We start from the raw sequence: 25,899 nt of genomic DNA on the forward strand, positions 1-25,899 counted from the left end.
GCCATGAAGCGGTGTGTGGCGGAGGGCACAATTCGCGCCAAAGTCATATCCCCCCCTTCTGTTCCACTCGCGGATCGCACGAGGGGAAAACAAGTGTCTGAACGCCTCAGTACTAGCTCTTATTTCCCTTATCTTTGAATGATGATCATTACGCTATTTGAAAGTTGGTGGTAATAATATATGCTCTACATCCTCGGTGAAGATTGAATTTCGGAGTTTAGGGAGCAGCCACTTCTGTTTAGCGCATCGTCTGTCTGCAAGTGTGTCCCACTTCAAACTTTCTATGAGATTTGTAACGCTCTCGCTATGGCTAAATGTACCAGTCACGAATCTTGCCGCTCGTCTTTGGACCTTCTCAATTTCTTGAGTCAGATCCATACATAAGAACAATACTCCAAGACTGGACGAACTAACGTATTATAAGCTATTTCCTTTAATGAAGGACTGCATCGCTTCGGGATTCTACCAATAAACCGCAATCTAGACTTCGCCTTACCCGTTACTTAAGTAATCTGATCATTCCATTTGAGATCTTTTCGGATAATCATACCCAGATATTTGACGAATCTTACCGCTTCCAAAGACTGATCATTTATTTTGTACTCATACATTAATGGGGATTTTCGCCTTGTTATACGCAGTAGGTTACACTTACTAATATTGAGAGATAACTGCCAGTCACGACACCATGAATTTATTTTCTGCAAATCCTCATTGATTTGTTCACAACTTTCGTGTGATACTACTCTCCTGTAGACTACAGCATCATCGGCTGTCAATACCATCAACCACATCGTTCATGTAAATCGTAAAAAGCAGAAGACCTATTACGCTGCCCTGGGGCACACCTGAAGTTACTCTTGTTTCTGTTGAAGTTACCCCGTTCAGAACGACATACTGCTCCCTGTCTGTTAGAAAACTTTCTATCCAACCGCATATGTCACTGGACAGACCGTAAGCGCGCACTTTTTGTAGCAAGCGACAGTGCGGAACAGAGTCGAACGCCTTTCGAAAGTCGAGAAATGTGGCATCAACCTGGGATCCGGTATCTAGAGCCTGTTGTATATCATGCACAAAGAGGGCCAGCTGTGTCTCGCATGACAGCTGTTTCCTAAAACCGTGCTGGTTTCTGCAGATTGAGCTTTTCAGGGTCTATAAAGGTCATTATGTCTGAACACAAAATATGTTCCGTGATTCTACAACAAATCGATGTCAGTGAAATTGGCCGGTAATTATGTGCATACGGTTTTGTACCCTTTTTATAGATTGCTATGACCTGGGCCTTCTTCCAGTCCAGTGGAACTTTCCTCCGTTCCGATGATGTCTGAAAGATGACGGACAAGAATGGTGCTATATTTGTAGCATAGTCAACATAAAATCTTACGGGGATACCGTCTGGGCCCTATGCCTTTCTGGCGTCTAAGGATCTTAACTGTTTTACAATCCCAGATACACTAAACACTATGTCAGACATCCTTTCGTTTGTTCGATAATTGAAAGGGGGAATGGTGCTGCAGTCCTCTAGCGTAGACGAGTTTTTGAAATCTAGGTTTAGAATTTCGGCCTTCTGTTTATCATCATCACTTACATTACCCGTACTGTCAGCAAGAGAAGGCATTGAATTATTTGTAGCGTTCATAGATTTTACGTATGACCAAAATTTTTTGGGGTTATTTTTAGAGTCTGCAGATAAAATATTGCTTTCAAATTCGTTAAAAGAGTCTCTCATTGTCCTTCTGACAGCTGCTTTCATTTCGCATAATTTCTGTTTGTCAGCGGGGCAGTGACTACGTTAAAAACGACTGTGCAAAATTCTCTGCTTTCTCAGCAACTTTCAAATATGTTTGTCGTACCAAGGTGGAACCTTTCCCTTCCCTATACTTTTGCTAGGCACATACTTCTCTAGCACATGGTGAACAATACCTTTAAATTCCGACCAAAGATGCCCAATATCTTTGTGTCCCGCTGTGAATGCTTGGATCTGACTATGAAGATAATCATTAATGACACTTTTATTTACTTTCCCAAACAAGAGAACTCTACGCTGTTTCTTTGTTATTTTTGAAACTTCCACTGACATAGAAGCCACAACGACTTTATGGTCACTAATACCTTCTTCTAGATTAACTTCCTCAAGATCAATCCTTTGGAATGACCTGTTTAGGCGAACTAACAATTTTTACAGTTGGCACACCCACGTCAGTGTCATGAACTGGTAATTTTTTGGGCCAGTGGTTTGTTTCCAATGGGGAGGAACCTAATCTAAAAAACCCCCATGTGCACATGCAGAACATTATGTCAGTGCACCCAAACAGGTAATACATCTTCTTGCCATTCTGTTACACTGCCTTTATTTGTTGAACAATACGAGTGTGTAGACTTTGCTGGTGCCTAGTTACTTTATAAGGATGCAGGCCCTTTCATGAACTAAGCTAAAGGCCATGATTCATATGAATCAATTAGGTACAATCCTGAATAATTCGACCTGTCTGGACATACGGCTAATATTCCTTACAGAATAACGTCTTAGAACAAGAAAGTTATCGGACTGATGAACGTTGAAGTGAACGGCTTGCAGATTGTGGAGTTTGTGGGGCTCAGTTCAAAAATGTGCACATGCTGTATGGAGGCGGGTGTCACCCAAAGATGGGTGTGCAGTGGGCTCTTACGATCAAAGACTATAAGGAGAGTCTACATAGTGGTGTTCCACCTCTGCATATCGTGCACCAAGTATTCTTTCAGCTGCTAAGATATACCATCATTAGTCATTTCTATCAATGAATATGCCCTAATTAACATGTTCATCAACAAGGCCTTCTTTTACTTAGAGTCAGTTCAGCTGTTGGTATTTTATAAACTGGTGGGGTGTGGGCGGTGTTATTGATTGACTGGATTGAAAATAAAAACACAACAAACGTTTTTGTAGGGTAGACAGTTGTACAATATTCCTCCGGATTCTATACAACTTGCGAACTGTTGCTGCTGCTGTGACATAGGGAACACCTCCATTACCTGTCCTGTTGTAGCTCTAATAGAGCTACAATAATAACAAAACAATCTTCAGTACAACGTTATACACACATCATAATAATAATTGCTATAGATGGATTAATACTTACAGCAATTGCAGGGAGGGTCCTCCAAGGTAAAGCATTTCTGTTATTTTGATGTTTTTGCTTCTTATGTGTTGTAAGACTGGACACACATTTTAAAAACGTATACAATTTCAGCACATGCAGAACGTTATGTCAGTGGACCCAATCAGGTATAATGCATCTTCTTGCCATTCTGTTGCACTGCCTTATTTGTTGAACAATATTCCTCTTGTCTACAGTAATATGCTTCTCCAGAATCATGGATTTCCATTCCTGATGCAGAAAGCTGTGACTAGATTACTCTGATAAATGTTATTAGCAAATATACTTTTTAAAGCAAGAGTCCCATCAGCTCAACACATGAGACTTAGACGTATGTATAGACAGCAAAGAAATGACAGCAACACTTCAACATTTTGCATTTACGATAACATACACATTCTGGAATTTGGAACGATGTATGAATGAAGTAATAGGAATTTTTGCTGGGTGTACAATTTGTACAATATGTGAAGTGATTATCATCAAACTAATAATTTAGCTGAGAGCACAAGGTCATTTCTCTTATTAATCCTGTATAAGGCACTAGTGCAGGACCCTGTGGTTACTCAGTACAACCATCATGATAGAAGGAACAAAATATTAATAAAGATATGACTTTGTCTTTCGACTTGTGACTATTAGCTCCCAATGAACACAACTGTTTTTACATAGAACAATATGATTAACATTACATGAATTATGTGATATACAGGACGTTATTATACATAGCCTTACTCTTCTGGATAGTCATGAAATATAAAATCTGCAAAGACGCGTTGTGAAGAAAATGCCGGCTTGCTTAACTCAATTATGAACAAATACGTTAATCGTAACCTCGAATAATATTCTGTAATTCATTATGCTTTCATAACCGTGGAGTATTACTTTTCTAATATGGCCAACCGAATCATAAATAAAAGAAAAACATTACCTTGAATTCCAGAGTAGACGTGTGGAGAAATACTGTATATAGTTCTCAGTATCATGCCGTGAATATGAATTGGAAGCTGGTTTCAGATTTTGCTCTCCAACTTTCTCAGTAAGATTCGATACAATCATGCTCAAGAGCACACCCCATCGCGCACAAGCAAATGCACACTTTAATTTCATAAGAGCTTAAATGGAACACTAAGGAAAAAGGACCTGTCTATCAAAAGGAATGATCCTTTTAGCAAAACAATAGGTTATGTACCTGTCAATCAAAGGAAAAGAGAAGGTTTGCCCCTGAGTGCATACCTGCTCCTGATGTAGGCAACTAGCACTAACAAATTGCCCTGAGGCCCGCCTTGTCCCCCCTACTCTCCAGTACTCCAGACTTGAGGATCCAATTATTCACTATGGCTTGTGGTGCTGTGTTAACTTTTTTGTCTGGGATTGCTACCATTTCAGTGTATCAGAAGAAGTGATCTATTGCTGTTAATATGTAGATATTGCCTGCAGGGGTTCTATTATATAGTCCTAAGACATCCAGTCTAATAACTTCAAACGGTTTTTCGCTTCTGGTAGTTTTTGCAATGGATGTTTTCGGTGACTAGGATCAGATCTTTGTGTACACGTTATACAGTTTCTCACATGCTCTTCGTTTTCTCATTTCCTAGCTTTCCACAGTTTTTTCAGCAACTTTTCTATCCACACTTCTTTCTAAAATGTCGTCCTGTATTTGTTGCAAAACTTCAGCCCTGGACACTACTGGAACTACAATCCATTTACCACAAATATTCTTGACCTGCATAGTCAGCCATCACATATCATGAACTGCAATTTGAATGCTTAATATCTTACGTCACTTGCTTCTGCCATTCAGTTACATTTTTACCTAGTGTTTACAGTACTCCAATTTTTCTGCTCATTGTGCCCATATTTATATGCTTCTTTCCTGGTTAAGAAACTACTTCATTGTAACATACAATCAGTTGGGTGCCCATCCCGTTAATCTGTCAGGAAGTTTCTTTGATCCTAACAACAAATTTAGTAATGGGTGATCTGCTACCACTTTGAACTTTTGGCCATACGAAAATTAATTAGGTATTATTTTTTAAATCTTCTGCACTAATTACGTGGCCCAAAATCTGTTTGTGCAAAATCTCATTTATACATAGTGAGTATAAGATGTGCTGTCTGTAGTCTGTTGAAAACTTCTTCCAAATGCTTGACATGTTCTTCTAACTATCGAAAAATATAATAATGTCTTCAAAGTACATGATACTTTTTTGGTACACTGTCCAGTAGTCTTTGAGATGTTGTTGGTGCATTTTTAAGTTCACATTATATTCCGCAATAGTGTCAATAGCTTGATGGTGTTGCAAAGACAGTTTTTAGCCTATGTTCTGGAATTACTTTTAGTTGATGATACCCACTTCTTAGATCCATTGTTGAGAAGTATATGTATTGACCCAGATTGTCCAAAGACTCCATAACATTGGGAATAAGATACTTGTCAGTGACGGTTTTGGTGTTCAAGTATCTACAATCGTAACAGAATCTGTAGTTCTTAGTATTATCTAGAGATTTCTTTTGGAAAATGATGTTTGAACTACGTGGAATAACACTACGTTCTCCAGAATGAGATTTACACTTTGCAGCAGAGTGTGCGCTGATATGAAACTTCCTGGCAGATTAAAACTGTGTGCCCGACCGAGACTCGAACTCGGGACCTTTGCCTTTCGCGGGCAAGTGCTCTACCATCTGACCTAACGAAGCACGACTCACGCCCGGTACTCACAGCTTTACTTCTGCCAGTACCTCGTCTCCTACCTTCCTCATTCTGGAAACATCCCCCAGGCTGTGGCTAAGCCATGTCTCCGCTATATCCTTTCTTTCAGGAGTGCTAGTTCTGCAAGGTTCGCAGGAGAGCTTCTGTAAAGTTTGGAAGGTAGGAGACGAGGTACTGGCAGAAGTAAAGCTGTGAGTACCGGGCGTGAGTCGTGCTTCGGTAGTTCAGATGGTAGAGCACTTGCCCGCGAAAGGCAAAGATCCCGAGTTCGAGTCTCGGTCGGGCACACAGTTTTAATCTGCCAGGAAGTTTCATATCAGCGCACACTCCGCTGCACAGTGGAAATCTCATTCTGGAAACATCCCCCAGGCTGTGGCTAAGCCATGTCTCCGGTATATCCTTTCTTTCAGGAGTGCTAGTTCTGCAAGGTTCGCAGGAGAGCTTCTGTAAAGTTTGGAAGGTAGGAGACGAGGTACTGGCAGAAGTAAAGCTGTGAGTACCGGGCGTGAGTCGTGCTTCGGTAGCTCAGATGGTAGAGCACTTGCCCGCGAAAGGCAAAGGTCCCGAGTACGAGTCTCGGTTGGGCACACAGTTTTAATCTGCCAAGAAGTTTCAACACTACGTTCTATTATTCCTTGTGCCAGTTGCTGGTCAATGAATTCTTCCATCAATAGCTATAGATACTCTCGTACCGTTCTTTGTATTGTTTCCTAAAGACTAGAGCATTGTTACCTCTGGGTATATGATTTTCTATAACAGACACCGCCGGTAAAGGACCACTTGTGCTAAACAAATCTACAAACCATAGTATCAAAACTTACATTTCTTGTCAATCACTTTTCTGCAAGTAGTTCACTTTCTTACATAATGGAGATGCACTTATTGTTTGCTCCTGGTTCTATTTGTCACATGGCTTATCAATATCTTTTTAAAATCTGTACAGGCAATCATCAAGTGCTTTGGCAGACTGACCTCATTCCTAGACTAGCAGGAACCATAAACTCTCCATATCTATTACTCATCTGTGCCACACATATGCACACAAAACAGTGCATTTTATCTAACTCTTCGCTACTTTGTAGTGGTTCTGCCACGAACAAAACTTCCTGTAGCTCATCATTATCTACAGGAATCCGAACCAACATTCCTGTACCTGGTCGTATGTTATCATGGAAACCAATACTTAGCTTTTATATGCACAGTTTAGTTGGCAACATCTGCGTGATTGGTGTACCTTGAAATATTCTTTCTCTTACAGTTGTTGTTCCTAGAGAAAAAAAGTTCTAGTGATTTCAGTTATAAACCGGGGAAGATCGATTTTGGCATGATGTTTATCAATAAAGAAGAGTACGAGAATTGCAGAACAACTTTCACCAACATTCTTCAGTACTTATATGTATTCTCGAAACGCTTAGCTCCAATGCTAAAGTCAAGTAGTGTTGTTCCTAATGACTTCACGTTTTTGTCATTTAATCCACATAACCTGTATCATGGATGCAAGTCTCTTCTTGCCTAAGAGATCCGGACTAATGACTGACATGTGTGTACTAAAAACTTATGTTCCTTGCCCTGTACGAAGCCTAACAAACAGCATTCCGTATCTGCATATGTGAATGCTGTGCTCCTTTCTACTGGGAATGCCTTCTGACAGGCGATGCATTCCTGTTTGTGTGTAAACGACGAATTTTTTGGTGGTGTTTCCCTCTTTTCTTATTCCTACACTCTTGTGCCTTATGACCAACTCGACCATAGTCATAAAAATCTCGTTGGTGACATTGCTTCTGCAGATGACCCTTACATATTCATCTGTAACACCTTACTTCAGAAGTGAAGGCCCAATAAGAGTCAGGATGGAGAATTTGAGCCCTATTTTCAGCTCCACACAAGGTAACTGCATCAGTTTATGTCCTTTGTGTCAGCTCATATGCCTATGCATCAATCATCCAGATCCTATCCGAAAAAGATTCCATTTACTCATTAGGCTTCTGCAATAAACTACTCAGTTTCTCTCTAAAAAAAGTCTCACACTGTTTTCCTTCGGGTAGTGCTGATACAAAACATAATGAGCTCTATGAACGTTCTTACCTTGCTAAGAATCTCATGACACTTTCCTATGCTTTAGCTTCACTCATTAACTTTAAGTGAGCCATATACAAACATGTTTCATTCAGCCAACTGCACAATTCGGTAGTAGCTAATATACCTTTATTGAACACGGTTATCTCCTCATTGGTTTTACTGAAAAAGGTGTTATTAAATTTGCTGCTCACGGATCTAGAGTTGTGGAGCGTGCTCTTAATACGATCTTCGCTTCTCCGGACTCTAATTGCAACTACTGTACCGCAGCTTGTCAGGTTTAAATTTGCTTATGTAGGAGTTCAGTTTCCTGCTCATACGCTTTTACTCGCTCCATCAAAGTGGTAAAAGTTGCACCCATAATAGCAGCATGCGCATACACCACTTTTCGGATTCTACTGCTGCAATTACACAAGAAAGATATGGGAAAACTACGCTTACATTGCACTCGGCAATACAACAAGTGAATCCTTATGGGTATTCCAACGTTACTGTGAGCAGTCCAGCGCCAATTGTCTAAACTTTCTACAACTGTCACATGTCCCTGGTACTGATTCAGTGCGTGGAAATTCAAGATCTGATAAGTTGCAAAAGTTGCACCTCACTGGCTCTAAATGCATTTCTCTGGCAATTCATCTAAATAATTAGAAATCTGCAGGTTCCTGAGATTTAGCAAACGACATTTTTAGTGTGAAATTAATGTCCCTGCGATTCTTCATGGCCACAAACAATAACACAGAAAGATCAACAGAAATGTGCTTCACTCACTGCACTGCATTGCGTAGGGATGGAGGCCCAAACGGTGATGATGATGGTGCTGTAGACGTTAGCATTTCTGACGCTAATTTATAGGGGGTTGGATTGAGATTCCTACTGCTGTCGAGATTATGGAGCCTATAGTGCGGTGGAGCTAGACGGTTGGCGCGCTGGTCGGTAATGATACAACATCAATGGCACAAGAATTTAGTACTTTAAAGTTATAATCGTATATTCTCCTCTGTGGCGGCGCCCAGGCCAGTGGCAAGGGAGCGTATGGCCTCAGAAAGTGTTTACGCTGTCTCAAAAATCTCTGGAGGTCGTCATCCCGGTGGTGTCCATTCTCGTAAACATGGTGCTGGGCGGGTGGCGGGTGTCGGTGGCGGACAGCGTAGCCCGCACAGCAGGCATATTAGTGGAGCACTCTCGTAGTCATCGAAGGGGAGTGTTCGAGTACTTTCTCAGCAGCTCGGATTGCGACATTGGGCGTTAACTTGGCTTGTCTTCGCTTGATGTTGGCGGAGAGGACTTTGAGAAAATTTTACATTTGGCCATAATACATTTCTGCTGTATAACAGTATTGCGAAATTTCCTCAGTTAACAATAGCAAATTATTTCATAAAGTGTATGTGTGTCTGCACTGAATCATGTTTCAAGAGCAGACAGATCGCATTCTTATTTTATCGTTCTTGGGCTTTATTTAATAGCAAAGAAGGAACTTTAATTAGGGAAAATTTATGTGGAACCTAATGGCCATTACTGCTGGATATGGGCGTTTAAACTACGCAGACATCATACAGTCTCTCCTTACCCTGAAGATTGGTTTGATCAGTTCATAGCCGGCCGGTGTGGCCGTGCGGTTTTGGCGCTTCAGTCTGGAACCGCGTGACCGCTACGGTCGCAGGTTCGAATCCTGCCTCGGGCATGGATGTGTGTGATGTCCTTAGGTTAGTTAGATTTAATTAGTTTTAAGTTCTAGGCGACTGATGACCTCAGAAGTTAAGTCGCATAGTGCTCAGAGCCATTTGAACCATTTGATCAGTTCATAGCTTTATTGTACGTGGCCCTGTTGCCTCTGGTATGCCCTTGCCTCTTCAGAATACAGAAATGACTTACCAAGTTTAATGGTGATGAAATGGTCCATTTCGTCCTATACAACGTATTGTTCTACGGGGTTTCTAGAAACCATTTATTGGCAGACCAGATTAATTATCTTCACTTTAATACGTATGACATCGGCTGACAGCATCGATTTTGCCAGCGAAACACGGCTAATCTTGTCATTGCTCATACAACACTAATCAGTGCTCTGCAGCAATCCAACTATACGGTTCCGCAGAACTTACGGACGAAACAGATAAAGTAACATACCATATCAACTAATCGAGTGTGCTGTCAGAGATTTCATGGTTGCAGAGAGCTCACGGTGGCCATAGCGCCAAATTAGGCTGTTCCCGCAACACGAGGCAAGTTGCAGGGACGGGGAAAGACAGTGTACAAAAATCAGCGGGCAGTTACGGTGGACTGTGGCCGTACTCTTCATAACAATATGGCCTGGCGCAAGGTCTGGACGATTTCACACGGAGAAAAAACATCGGAAAACTGGAAGAAGGACGAAGCATGACGAGTGTAGCCCAGGAGTTCGGTACTGCTCACAGAATTTTTCACGTGCATAGGGAGCGTTCCGGACCACAGGCACTGTTGCCCCATGGAGAGGAATTCATCGGCCACAAATTACAAGAGCAGATGACCGCTCCATTATGTAACGGGGAAGAATGAACCCACTCAAAGAGCGGGTGCAATTGCAATCACATTTTACAGGACTGCAAGGCACACAATCTCGTGCTTCACACTGCCCGACGACCAGTATGTCGTTTTCAATTGACACCCGCATAACAGCGGCACGGTCTGCGACGGCGCCACGAGCATAGGAACTAGATCAACGACAAGTGGGGTCACGTGCCCTTCTCGTACGAAGAGATTCACTGTGAGCCGAGAATCTGGGCGCACCTTCGTCTGGCGAGAGGTGGGACCACATATTCACCCATGAACATTGTCGAACATGATCGTTCTGGTGCTTTGGCTTGGAGAGGCATAATAATGCATGGGCGTGATGACATCGAGATCTTTTAAAAACGGTAAGCTTACAGGTCAGTGTTATCGTGACCCCCCCCCCCCCCCCCCCCCCCCATGAGAGCATTTCCAGTGGTGCATTCGGCACTGACTTCCTTTTGTGGATGACAGTGGGCGATCGTATCGAACAGCAGAGGTGGAGTAACTCTTGGAAGGAGAGGATATTCGACGAATGGACTGGCATGCCCGTTCCCATAGCTTAAAGAGTAGATGCGGTGGGGAGGCGTTTTGCGGCACTTCCACATGCACAGACGACCATCCAGCAGCTGTCAACCAATCAGGTGAAGGAATTCCTTACTAACCTTATGACTAATAGGTGAGCAGGTTCTAGAGCATACATTTTCATCCGTGGTGTTCACACAACCTATTAAGAATAATGTCTCGCCTTTAAGGGGGTAGGACGTCAAACGGGACGACTTGGAACAGAAGAGACACCACAGGAATTTTCCATTTCCTCTGTCTATACTTTTAAAAATAAATTCATAAAACTTTGTAAGAATGGCCAGAAAGGATTCAGGATTTACCCTTATAGTGGTGGAAGTTCAAAAATATAAAAAAGTAATTTATTTTTTTACATTTGTATTTCACCTTTTGTTCATTTACCATTGGCTGTATTTGTTGCTATAGGTACACTTTTATTCATAAGTAAGGGAGATTCTTCGGTGAATTTTGCACAGTATACAAACCATACTTACAGGTGTATGAAACGTGTATGAAACTCTAGAATTTTCCAAATCTATTAAAAGCTGTGGTAAAAATTGAGATAATTAACTATAAAATTTGAGTTTTTTCTAAGCATGAAGTTTAAAATGTAACAGCACATTCATTTTTTCATAAATTAAATAATTTTTAGAGTTTCATACACCTGTAAGTATGGTTTGTATGCCGTGCAAAATTCATCGAAGAATCTCTCTTTCTTATAAAGAAACGTGTACCTATAGCAACAAACGCAGCCAATAGAAGTGAAAAAATGACGAACTTTCACATGTAAAAAAAATTATTTTGTAATTTTTTTGAACTTCCACTGCTATGATTGTGAATCCTGAATCCTTCCTGGTCATGCTGACAAAGTTTTATGAAAGTATTCTTAAAAGTATAGACAGTGGGAATTAAAATGTCCTGTGGCGTCTCTCTTGCCCAAAGACGGGCCGTTTGACGTCCTACCCCCCTTAGTAATGTCCAGGGGAACATCACTAATCGTCGTGACTTTAGTGTAATTATTGGCTGTGAATAAAAGTGTTCATCTCGCTGAGTATTTCTTTCGTTAGCTACTGTACTATACTAAGCAGTCCTTTCTACGTATGGTCTAAGTTCCATCAAGACCTGGTAGTGACACATCATGCGAAAGTGACTTTCGTCCTTAACACTTGCAGACCAGCGTACTTTCAAAAGACTCTCACGTCCGATCACTGTATTGCTAAACGGGCACCCCAAACAGTCATTACACGGTCACCAACTGGTTTCTGACATCTCCTCTATAAATATCACCGTCTAAAGTCGAAACTGAGGACACACACAAAACCCACACAATTCAGGCTTCCATTGGAACAAATGGAATTTATTGCTTTTTATAAAACCCGGACAAGTCTGTCTCGTCGTTGTCAAATAGTACTTCCACACAGCTGGTTTCACAACGTACTGATATAAGCCTGCCGCTCGCTCAGTAACTCACACCACCAAGCCTTTCAACATATGCACTGGAAACACACTTACCAATTCTTCCAGTTTTCTATAGCAGAACAATTTTTTGATCGCTGAGTGTCCCTCACTCCCAGCAAATGAAAACATATGGTTCGACAGACCTTTTAAAGTCTCAAACATCTGTGAGTTATATACGGATACTGAAGCGACGAATGAAAAATTGTACCAAGGCCAGGATTCAAACCTGGTTTCCTGCTCACTAGGCAGATGCGCTAACCACTACGCGACAATGGCACAGCACGGCTGCACGGACTACCATAGCGTCAATCTGCATATATACATCATAGATTTTTGACACTTGAAGAGGTCTCTGGAACCACATACTTTCATTTCATTAAAGCACCTGTGCTTGGGTTTCAGACAGAATCCTCCGTTTCGTTCGATGCTGAGGTGATATTCCAATACAGCTGGAATGTTGTTCGATTTTAGGGGGAAATATCACTGGGCTGAGGCATGAATAGGAATCTGGATTGAGAAGTTACCCGCGATAGGGTAGTCCCTGCACTTATGCAAAGCAACTGTGCCAGGGTGATGTAGTGATTGTCACATCTGCCTATTGAACAGGAAACACAGGTTCGAATCCTGGCATTTGCATAAATTTTCATTTGTCGTTTCAGTCTGCATATATACACTTACTCCTAGCTTCATAATGCAACACTTTCAAAACCTCAGCTCGACCCCATAGCGACCACAGCTACCGTCCTACGCTCACTAGGGTTTCTGCCTGACACGTGATTTCTCGAGCTCCAAAACAGCACTACGAAATTATTTCAACAAGCAGGCTCGAGAGAAAATTGTAGATATTTCAATTAGCTATTTCCCGATGATGCTCTTAGTACTTACTGCTGGCATACACAGTGACGAACAAGACTAACCAATGGGCACTGCCTGAAAATGATATAGTACAGTGGCTACAGAGTAAGTTGGTATTTCGATATTAATAAATCATTGCAAGACATGAAAAAAGAGGTAAATAGAAAAAAAATACACGATAAGAATAAAAACGATGCACCATGAAGGAATTATCTCAATTGGGCGGACATCAGTGGATGTGATGTGCACGTACACACAAATAAATGGTTACAATTTTGGAAAAAAAATTTGATTTGTTCAAGGGAAGGAGAATCACAAACTGAGTAAATCAATAACGCATTGATCGTCCTCTGGCCTTTATGCAAGCACGTATTCGGCTTGGCATTGACTGACAGGGTCCTTCGGATTCTCCCTGAGGAATATCAAAAATGGTTCAAATGGCTCAGAGCACTATGGGACTTAACATCTATGGTCATCAGTCCCCTAGAACTTAGAACTACTTAAACCTAACTAACCTAAGGACAGCACACAACACCCAGCCATCACGAGGCAGAGAAAATCCCTGACCCCGCCGGGAATCGAACCCGGGAACCCGGACGTGGGAAGCGAGAACGCTACCGCACGACCACGAGATGCGGGCTGAGGAATATCGTTCCAGATTCTAACTGGCGTGTTAGCTCATCAAAATCCCGAGCTGTTTGGAAGGCCCTGCCCATAATGCTCCAAACATTCTCAACTGGGGAAAGATCTGTGCACGTGGCTTTCCAAGGTAGGGTTTGGCAAGCATGAATATAACCAGTATAAACTCTCGCCGCGCACAGGCGGTCATTATCTAACTGAAAAGTAAGTCCAGAATGACTTGCCATCAAGGGCAACAAAACGGGGTGTAGAATATCGTCGACGTACCGTTGGGCTGTAAGGGTGACGTGGATGACAGCCAAAGGGGTCCTGCTATGAAATGAAATGGCCCCCCAGACAATTACATCTGGTTATCAGGCCATATACATGTAAAGCACTGCCAGCCGGAGTGGCCGTGCGGTTCTAGGCGCTACAGTCTGGAGCCGAGCGACCGCTACGGTCGCAGGTTCGAATCCTGCCTCGAGCATGGTTGTGTGTGATGTCCTTAGGTTAGTTAGGTTTAATTAGTTCTGTTCTAGGCGAATGATGACCTCAGAAGTTAAGTCGCATAGTGCTCAGAGCCATTTAAACCATTTTGTAAAGCACTCAGGTTGGTATCGCACCCACGTCTGATGCGTCTCCGTCGAGGCTCAGTTCGAAGCAGGGCTCTTCACTGAAGACAATTCTACTCCAGTCAATGAGAATCCAGGCCGAAGACGCGTCTGTGGATTACAGTGTTTGATTACCATCCTGGCTTCCGCCCGCTATATGGTCAGACAACCAGGAGTGATGGCCTGGGGTGCCATTTCTTTTCACAGGTGGACGTCTTTGACATCCGCTGCATCCTTACAGCCTAGCGGTAGGTCACGATATTCTACTCTCTGTTCATGAAGCCATCTTCGGCTTTCATTTCAGCAAGGTAGTGCCCACCTGCACATGGTTAGAGTTTCTATTACTTGTCTTAGTGCTTGCCAAAACCTAACCTTGGCCAGCAAGGTCTTCAGATTGAAAAAAATTAATGATAAACCTCTTACATTATTTGATTTTCAAACAGCTGAGCAGAACTGAACGTACTCAGACATTTCGCTCTTAACCTATTCTGATCAACACTAAACTGACACACAATATTTTTAGCGCAACGCAGTCTGACTTTCAATAATCCCTACAAAAGAATGGCCCTGACTAACATTAACCTAGACCTTTCACTAATCACTTACCTCACAAAAATCTTCGTTACTCGAACTACTACAATACAGCGAGTGCCACTACTGTCAGCTAAATAAAAGATTCAAACTACTGAAGGCACTAACTACTGATAGGCATAGTTAGCAAATGAAAGATTTTGATAGAGAACAAACAATGTATTTACCTTAATAGTGTTCAAAAGTCATAATATATATAGCAGTTCATGATATACAGTCGTACAAATGTACTGTCTCTGATGGACACACGTCCAGATCATCCGCTCTCAAAACTCCGCCATTTCTCTCCCCACATCCACCACTGCTGACGGCTCACCTCCAACTGCGCAACGCTACACGGTGTTAACAGCCAACTGCCCAACACTACAATGACGAGTATTACAACAATGCCAACCAGCCACAGACTGCACACAGCGCAGCCAGTGATTTTCATACAGAGCGCTATGTGGCGTTACCAATATAAAAACCTAAACAGCCTACTTACAAGATCTCTCTCCAACTGAGAACGATTGGAGAATTCTGGGTAGGATCCTCAAACCAGATCGGGATCTTTACGACGTATCGCGCCAATTGGACAGAATTTGGTGTGACTGTGGTGTCACCGCTAGACACCACACTTGCTAGGTGGTAACTTAAATCGGCCGCGGTCCTGTAGTACATGTCGGACCCGCGTGTCGCCACTATGTAATCGCAAACCTAGCGCCACCACATGGCAGGTCACAAGACACGGACTTGACCTCGCCCCAGTTGTACGGACGACATAGCTTGCGACAAGACGTATCAAGTCTTCCTCTCATTTGCCGAGAGACAGATTAAATAGCCTTCAGCTAGTCCATCGCTACTACCTAGCAAGGCGCCATGTGTATCATTGCTAATTGCTTACTACTATGCAAGAGATGTATTTCAACAAGAAGAACATCATTAAAAGTTAAGTAGATGACAATCTCTCTTCTTTTCTTTATAGTTTTTCATCCAGTCTCCTGTTTCAGAATTTACGCCCGTCTGCGTTAGTTTCGCGTGCACCTAGCCACTCATTGTGTCGAGACCTTAGGGAATCGACACAACAGTGACATACATCAAGAAGACATCCAACAAATCTGGCAATCAGTGCCAAACCGAATAACAGCTTGCATAAGGGCCCGAGGTGGTCCAACACATTAGTAACTTTGTCAACTTGTGAAAGTCTTACTCTTAAATAAATCATCCAAATTTCCTGAAAAAAATTGGAAATTTGTGGTAAGGTCTTATGGGAGCAAACTGCTGAGGTCATCGGTCCTTAAGCCTACATACTACTTAATCTAACTTAAACTAACTTACGCTATGGACAACACACACACCCACGCCCGAGGGAGGACTCGAACCTCTGACGGGGGAAAATTTTCTGAAATTGTAATCATTTGTATATCTGAACATGTAAATCACATCTACGAATTTCCGTCTCATTTGGATAATTCCATCATCGTACGTCGTTTTTTTTTTGTCTTTAAATATACTAGCAGAGATTGGGATCTAGACCCATCGCAGGCACGTATCCACTGAGCCACATTATTTCCATTTTGTTTTTTAAACCGCGACCACTAGGAGAGACTGCTACGTCATTTCCGTATCCCAGGTTGCTATTTGCTTGGCGCCAGCTTTGGTCTCTGTTTGTTGTTTGTAATCACAGTGAAACAAACCATCCAATTGATCGCTTTACTTGTGACTGCTTGTGGTAATGCTACATTACATGTAAAACATTGCGACTCACCTTTCCTCAGCCCCAGGTTGCGCAGGTATGCGAAGAAGTTCTGGGGCCGTCCTTCAAATTCTGGTCGCGTGAGCACCTCGCATATGAGGCTCCTGGTGGAAACGATGACGGTCAGGTTGCCGCCCAGACGAAGGCCCACTACGGGCGACTTGTACTTCTGGGCGAGGTATGTGAACGCCTGGTGCTGCGATCCAAGTGTCTTGCTCAGCTGGCGGACGCCGTGGTAGTTGCCCACCAGTGGAAACCACGTCGGACCTAAGGAGACCCCAGTAATACGTCTATAAAGGTATCCAATAGCAAATTAATTTTAATGTCTCAGTGAAATGTTTGCTGAATCGTTCATCAATTAATACTTTCTAGTTAACATATCTTTAATCTTATGCAGTTATTTTGTAGAAAGTACGTGTGCCCATGCACATTCGAGCCGAAATACACACACAGGCACAGATGTCACCAACGCCTATGTTCGACGTCAACATGCAATAACCACTCTCAACGGCAGGTAGCAGCACTAGCAATGGAGGGTATATACCCTGAAGAGTCAAAGAAACTACCTCCCTAATATACTTCTGGCCATTAAAACTGCTACACCACGAAGATGACGTGCTACAGACGCGAAATTTAACCGACAGGAGAATAAAAGCTGTGATATGCAAATGATTAGCTTTTCAGAGCATTCACACAAGGTTGGCGCCGGTGGTGACACGTACAACGTGCTGAATGAGGAACGTTTCCAACCGATTTCTCATACACAAACAGCAGTTGACCGGCGTTGCCTGGTGAAACGTTGTTGTGATGCCTCTTGTAAGGAGGGAAAGTGCGTACCATCACGTTTCCGACTTTGATAAAGGTCGGATTGTAGCCTATCGCGATTGCGGTTTATCGTATCGCGACATTGCTGCTCGCGTTGGTCGAGATCCAATGACTGTTAGCAGAATATGGAATCGGTGGGTTCAGGAGGGTAATACGGAACGCCGTGCTGGATCCCAACGGCCTTGTATCACTAGCAGTCGAGATGACAGGCATCTTATCCGCATGGCTGTAACGGATCGTGCAGCCACGTCTCTATCCCTAAGTCAACAGATGGGGACGTTTGCAAGACAACAACCATCTGCACGAACAGTTCGACGACGTTTGCAGCAGCATGGACTATCAGCTCGGAGACCATGGCTGCGGTTACTCTTGACGCTGCATCACAGACAGGAGCGCCTACGATGGTGTACTCAACGACGAACCTGGGTGCACGAATGGCATAACGTCATTTTTTCGGATGAATCCAGGTTCTGTTTACAGCACCATGATGGTCGCATCCATGTTTGGCGACATCGCGGTGAACGCACATTGGAAGAGTGTATTCGTCATCGCCATACTGGCGTATCATCCAGCGTGATGGTACGGGGTGCCATAGGTTACATGGCTCGGTCACCTATTGTTCGCATTGACGGCACTTTGAACAGTGGACGTTACATTTCAGATGTGTTACGACCTGTGGCTCTGCCCTTCATTCGATCCCTGTGAAACCCTACATTTCAGCAGGATAATACACGACCGCATGTTGCAGGTCCTGTACGGGCCTTTCTGGATGCAGAAAATGTTCGACTGCTGCCCTGTCCAGCACATTATCCAGATCTCTCACCAATTGAAAACGTCTGGTCAATGGTGGCCAAGCAACTGGCTCATCACAGTACGCCAGTCACTACTCTTGATGAACTGTGGTATGGTGTTGAAGCTGCATGGGCAGCTGTACCTGTACACGCCAACCAAGATCTGTTTGACTCAATGCCCAGGGGTATCAAGGCCATTATTACGGCCAGAGGTGGTTGTTCTCTGTACTGATTTCTCAGGATCTATGCACACAAATTGAGTGAAAATGTAATCACATGTCAGTTCTAGTATAATATATTTGTCCAATGAATACCAGTTTATCATCTGCATTTCTTCTTGGTGTAGCAATTTCAATGGCCAGTAGTGTAGCTTGTAGGGCCCCTGTGAGCAGCCAGAAGTGCCACAACACGACGTGGCATAGACTCGACTAATATCTGAAGTAGTGCTGGAGGGAACGGATGCCTTGAATCGTGCCGGGCTGTCCATAAATCCATAAGAGTACGAGGGAGTGGAGAGATTTTCTGAACAGAACGGAGCAAGGCATCCCAGATACTCTCAATAGTATTTATGTCTGGGGAGTTAGGTGGCTAGCGGAAGTGCTTTAACTCAGAAGAGTGTTCCTGGAGCCACTCTAGCAAATCTGGATGTGTGGTTCGTATTGTCCTGCTGGAATTGCACAAGTCCGTCGGAGCGCATGATGTACATGAATGGATGCGGGTGATCAGACAGGAGTAGTGGAACAAAGTATGTTTCTGTGCATTTTGTTTGTGTGGGTTGCCTACATCACGGGCAGGTATGCACTCAGGCGCAAACTTATTGTTCTCTTCTGATAGACAGGTACTGAACCTATTGTTCTAGCTTGATTGACACGTACGTAACCTATTGTTCTGTTAAGTGGTTTTCCATGTCACCTCTGTTTCCTTTTGATTGACAGGCAGCTATCCTATTGTGCCCCACCTCCCTCTACCCCAACTCCCCTCTCCCCCTCGCTACTACAAGTGCACTTTTAGGTTTGATTTATTGGAATAGCTCCTCTCACTCTTATCATTTTTGATTGACTACTTAACTAAATTGATCAATTAATGAACCTCTCACCCACAGTAAACCCCCTCCCCTACCCCTCCCCAGAAAATGGTAGTAAGTTCAAATTTCATAAGGACAATGCAACACACCACAGCTACCTCTTCTAACCTAAGAAAATGGCGGGAAAGAACTACCTCCACTAACCTAAGTCATCCGACCACCTCCTCGTCCTAGGAACTGGAGGGCAAAAGAACTCGATCTGTGCTGGACATAAGTCTTTATTTTCAGTCTTTATTTAAACAATTAGAGGCAGTACCACCATCAAGTGTGTTCACCCCAAGGTCCAGAGCCCAACTGACCAAGTACACAGTACTGCCACCAGAGGGAGCTGTCATCCCTTCCATGATGTAATCAAAGGTGGCGGTCTGGTGGTGGAGAGGAAGGATCTCATGACAGGAAATTCAAGGGTATATTGTTTATTTATGAAAAATTCAGTTTGTGGGGTTGGGTTCCTCTTGCTCATCATTCTCTGCTGTTTGGAAACATGTAGATCTTGTAAGAAGCAATTACATGGGGCAAACATGTTGCATAACCTAATGTTTGGCACTGTACTCTGGGTGTCTTAACCTAATGTCTGGGCCTTTGTCAGTACTTAACCTATTGTTCTGTTAAGTGGTTTTCCATGTCACCTCCATTTCCTTAAACTATTGTACCACATTTGATACCAAATTAAGTAATTAGTTACATCTTCCCCCCATTTTCTGGTACACTTTTCGAATTTCACTTGCTTTTGAACGCCATTTCTGGTGCATTCTTCTTTGTCACTTACCCCCTGAAACTATTGTACTGCATTTTACATAAAAATTATGCAAATTAACCTATTGTTCTGCACTGAACCTGTTGTTCTGCTCCATGTCACCCACTCACACACACCCTCCCCTCAACTATTGTACCGCTAACACCACAATGATATAAAAAAATTCATGCAGATTAATTCAATTTGTATTCTACACATGTATGAGGTAGTCTTTCTTAATTTGCAGCATTATATTGGTCGGTGAAATCGATGGAATGTGGTTTAAACAAAAGATCGCTATTAAAAGACACATCTTGCCACATGATGTCCCACGTCAATGCCAGAGTACAGGTGCATCGGCAGGGCCCATGAAGTGGCAACGAGGCAATCAGCTGCCCAGCGACACACAGTTGTCCGTTCGGGACCCGCAAGCATGAGGTACGTTATCCCTCTCATACTTGACACCTGAGGAATTCTTGTCTGAAGATGTGTTCATCGAAGCACCGTTGCTGGCATGATGACGCAGAGCTGAGGTGCTTGTCCAGTGCCGCGAGATGTTGCAATGCTTCCCAGAATAGCGCAGCACATAGCAATCTTAATGGGACAGCCTGTCCATCACTGAACTTACCCATGAAACTGCTGCTGTTGCCGCTGTGAGAGCACTGTCTGACTGTTTTTTTTTCTTTTCTTTTCTTTTCTTTTTTTTTTTTCAGACGAGACTCGAGTTCTCCCTCGGGCATGGGTGTGTGTGTTTATCCTTAGGATAATTTAGGTTAAGTAGTGTGTAAGCTTAGGGACTGATGACCTTAGCAGTTAAGTCCCATAAGATTTCACACACATCTGAACATCAACACCTTTTTCTTTACTTCATGGTTTCTACGATGATGAGTGTAGACTGATAATATTTAAAGATATGACGTACACAGAAGATGCAGGAATGGTAAGAGGCATTATAAGCAAACATTGCATCACCGAGGCCTTTCAAGTATGTGAAGTGTGCTAAGACACGGAAGAGTGCAAAGTGGTTAACACATTTCTACCATGGAATTCACTGGGATGATCCTGGCATACCCTATAAAGATATGGTGACAGTGCTTAAATTATTCGATCACACGGATACCATCATCTATGTGAAGGGGAAGGAGAAGATGTCATGGATGCGTTCAGTCTTCAAGTTTGCTGCTATTCAAGACCTGAAATTTTACAGGTGTCCTTCTCTTCATCGACTCAAGAAGAAGAAGAAGATGTGTGAAAATAGTGTTGCTGTGTCTGCTTATGAAAATGTAAAATTACTTCGAGAAATAAATGAAATTTTACCTCACAACCTCTGTGTTCTATTTTTCAATCCTGTTCCTGCTTTGACAGTGTACCGTTTCTTAACCACATGTTATGTCTGTGGTTTTCTTCAAGCACAGGAGATATAATTTTAGACATGTCTGCTATATACCTTTGGAAGTGGGCACGGTCACATGCCTCCTGCTCCCATAACCCAACTTGTGCTGCATGATAGGCATAATTCCACGTAACCGTTCTATATATTTTGCTATCGTCCATCTTAAACTTCACCTCCTTAATAGCACTCATCTCCATCGAAACTAATGTCATTTGAGACATGCACAGCCTTTATGGACATGTACATGCATAATACAATGGGGGATAGGATTTTTTGTAAATAAAAACAAAGACGTATGGTGACTAATTTTTTTCTTGGGTTACTCAGCTCACACAAATATAATATGGTTCTTGAGGTACAATATAATACTTGAGGTACAATGTAGTTTTTGAGGTACAATATAGTATTCTTGAGGTATAAATTGAGTCTGCTATTCCAATGCGGAAATACTTTTAACTTACACGCTACAACAGTAACACTGGTAGGAATTTTTTTATTTAAAACTACGCTAGAAATAATGCGGAGATGCTTTCTTAATTACTACAACTAACAATTACTACAACTAACAATTCCAGAGCCCCAGTAGCATAGCTTTTACAGTAATTCTGATGGACTGCGCACACTTAGAAACTGATTTCAGTGGAATAGCAAAGGTTTTTACAATAACAATTCTGATGGACTGTGAGCTGTATACACTTAAAAACTATATTGACTTGGATGGCTAGTGACAGGTGAAAAACTTAAAAGCTATTCAATTACATCACGCAGATGGCGCGTAGATATATATTTATACAGCCTACACACACGTTGTCTACCAACAAATAAATGAATATAATCGTGACTTACCAGAGTGCTAGTAGTTCGATCAATCAGCCAAAATGAAACTGTGTTTATGAGCTGGAGGGTCACACAAGGATGCATGGATGGCAGAATCACTTGTTGTGTTTTGAAAAATATCATACTCAATGCGCCCTTCTACTAATTGAAGGTTTAAACCTAAATAATTTCGGTACTTCCATCCATGTTAAATAGGAAGAGAGGACCACTGCCGATAGGAAGATTACAGTACTCAAGGCTACTGTCAGTTGTAGTTTCATAATAAGTTTATTGGTAACCGGTTTCGACGATACACTTCGTCATCATTAAAACCGAAAAGTAACACGAAAAAGCTACATAAGTAACAGTCTAATATCAAAAACAAAATTGTACCTAGGCTTAAAACATACTTAGGGGACGAAATTCATAGGACAGCAATATGCATATATGCAGTATTGCGAACACAAGGGCAATACATTGGCGGAGCTGTTATTTGTACTTAGGCGATTCACGTAAAACGGTGTCTGACGTGATTGTGGCCACAAGACGAGAATTAACAGACTTTGAACGCTGAGTGCTAGTTGGAACTATAAACATGGGACATTCCATTTGGTAAATCAATATTCCGAGGTCCACAGTGTCAAGAGTGTGCCGATAACATCAAATTTCAGACATTATCTCTCACCATGGACAGTGCAGTTAGACGGCCTTCACTTACCGACCGAGAGCAGTGTTGTATGTGTAGAAATGTCACTGTCAACAGACAAGCTACAATGCATGAAATAACTACAGAAATCAATGTGGAACGTATGACGAACGTATCAGCTAGGATAGTGTGGCGAAATTTGACGTTAATGGGTTACGGCAACAGACGACCGAAGAGAGTGTCTTTGTTAACTGCACGACAACGCCTGCAGCGCCTCTCCTGGGCCCGTGATCATATCGGTTGAACCCAAGACAGCTGGAAAACAGTAGCCTGGTCAGATGAGTCCCGATTTCAGTTGGTAAGAGCTGACAGGATTTCAATGTGGCGCAGGCGCCCCGAAGCCATGGACCCAACTTGTCAACACGGCACAGTGCAAGCTGGTGTGGCTCCATAACGGTGTGGGCTGTGTTTACATGGAATGGGCTGGATCTTCTGTTCCGTAGGCTATTTAGAGATCATTCGCAGCCGTTGATGGACTTCATATTCCCAAACAACGAAGAAATTTTTATGTATGATAATGCACCGTATCAACAGACCACAATTGTTCGCAATTCGTTTGAAGAACATTCTGGACAATTCGAGTGAACGATTTAGCCATCCAGATCGCCCGACGTGAATCCCATCGAACATTCATGGGACATAATCGAGAGGTCAGTTCGTGCACAGAATCCTGCACTGGCAAAACTTTCGCAATTATGGTCAGCTACAGGGGCAGCATGGCTCAATTTTACTGCATTGTACTTCCAACGACTTGTTGAGTCCATTTCACTACGCTGGTCAAAAGGAGATCGGACGCGATATTAGGAGATATCCCATGACTTTTGTCATCTCACTGTATGTAGATTTCATAAGTTACTGTGTTCCATTAGAGTTGACACTTTAGTAATTTGGTCGTGCTTACATGATCTCCTTATCTCTCATGTTGCTGTTGTGGTCTTCAGTCCTGAGACTGGTTTGATGCAGCTCTCCATGCTACTCTATCCTATGCAAGCTTCTTCATCTCCCAGTACCTACTGCAACCTACATCCTTCTGAATCTGCTTAGTGTATTGATCTCTTGGTCTCCCTCTACTATTTTTACCCTCCACGCTGCCCTCCAATGCTAAATTTGTGATCCCTTGATGCCTCAAAACATGTCCTACCAACCGATCCCTTCTTCTAGTCGTGCCACAAACTTCTCTTCTCCCCAATCCTATTCAATACCTCCTCATTAGTTACGTGATCTACCCACCTTATCTTCAGCATTCTTCTGTAGCACCACATTTCGAAAGTTTCTATTCTCTTCTTATCCAAACTGGTTATCGTCCATGTTTCACTTCCATACATGGCTACACTCCATACAAATACTTTCAGAAACGACTTCCTGACACTTAAATCTATACTCGATGTTAACAAATTTCTCTTCTTCAGAAAGGATTTCCTTGCCATTGACAGTCTACATTTTATATCCTCTCTACTTCGACCATCGTCAGTTATTTTGCTCCCTAAATAGCAAAACTCCTTTACTACTTTAAGTGTCTCATTTCCTAATCTAATCCCCTCAGCATCACCCGATTTAATTTGACTACATTCCATTATCCTTGTTTTGCTTTTGTTGATGTTCATCTTATATCCTCCTTTCAGGACACTGTCCATTCCGTTCAACTGCTCTTACAAGTCCTTTGCTGTCTCTGACAGAATTACAATGCCATCGGCGAACCTCAAAGTTTTTACTTCTTCTCCATGAATTTTAATACCTACTCCAAATTTTTCTTTTATTTCCTTTACTGCTTGCTCAATATACAGATTGAATAACATCGGGGAGAGGCTACAACCCTGTCTCACTCCCTTCCCAACCACTGCTTCCCTTTCATGCCCCTCGACTCTTATAACTGCCATCTGGTTTCTGTACAAATTGTAAATAGCCTTTCGTTCCCTGTATTTTACCCCTGCCACCTTCAGAATTTGAAAGAGAGTATTCCAGTTAACGTTGTCAAAAGCTTTCTCTAAGTCAACAAATGCTAGAAACGTAGGTTTGCCTTTTCTTAATCTTTCTTCTAAGATAAGTCGTAAGGTTAGTATTGCCTCACGTGTTCCAACATTTCTACGGAATCCAAACTGATCTTCCCCGAGGTCGTCTTCTACCAGTTTTTCCATTCGTCTGTAAAAGAATTCGCGTTAGTATTTTGCAGCTGTGACTTATTAAACTGATAGTTCGGTAATTTTCACATTTGTCAACACCTGCTTTCTTTGGGATTGGAATTCTTCTTGAAGTCTGAGGGTATTTCGCCTGTCTCATACATCTTGCTCACCAGATGGTAGAGTTATGTCATGACTGGCTCTCCCAAGGCTTATCTCTCATGACCCAAAAGAAAGACAGTTTTGACGATTGGTTGTTTTTCTATTAACTGGTCCTCGTCTCCCTATCTTGTCTTCATGAAAACTTTTATAGACTCATGATTGGTTCTGTCCTCTATATTTGTTTCGGTCTTTCGGCGCTTTATTTTAGCTTTTGTATATGGACATGCATTTTCATTTTAATTGCTGATTACGATATAGACCAGTTGTAAATGTGTATGTACCTCGTATCACTTGATTACGTTTGTAGTTGTGTTGTATGCTCGATCACGCTCAAGATTAGTGAATATTTATTTGTGTGATGATATTAACCACATGTCTTTAATCA

The 25,899-nt window shown here is 42.4% G+C and overlaps 1 protein-coding gene across 1 annotated transcript in view; it reads right to left on the minus strand.

Moving 5' to 3' along the window:
• LOC126260491 (methyl farnesoate epoxidase-like) overlaps window positions 1–25,899 on the minus strand; it is a 120,466-nt gene that overhangs the window by 77,160 nt on the left and 17,407 nt on the right. The window contains exon 2 of the mRNA XM_049957819.1: window positions 16,897–17,151. Within this exon, the coding sequence (XP_049813776.1) occupies window positions 16,897–17,151 (255 nt within the window). The remainder of the gene's footprint in view (window positions 1–16,896; window positions 17,152–25,899) is intronic.

Source organism: Schistocerca nitens, chromosome 5 (genome assembly GCF_023898315.1).
Source record: "Schistocerca nitens isolate TAMUIC-IGC-003100 chromosome 5, iqSchNite1.1, whole genome shotgun sequence".
In the NCBI taxonomy this organism is placed as follows: Eukaryota; Metazoa; Arthropoda; class Insecta; order Orthoptera; family Acrididae; genus Schistocerca; species Schistocerca nitens.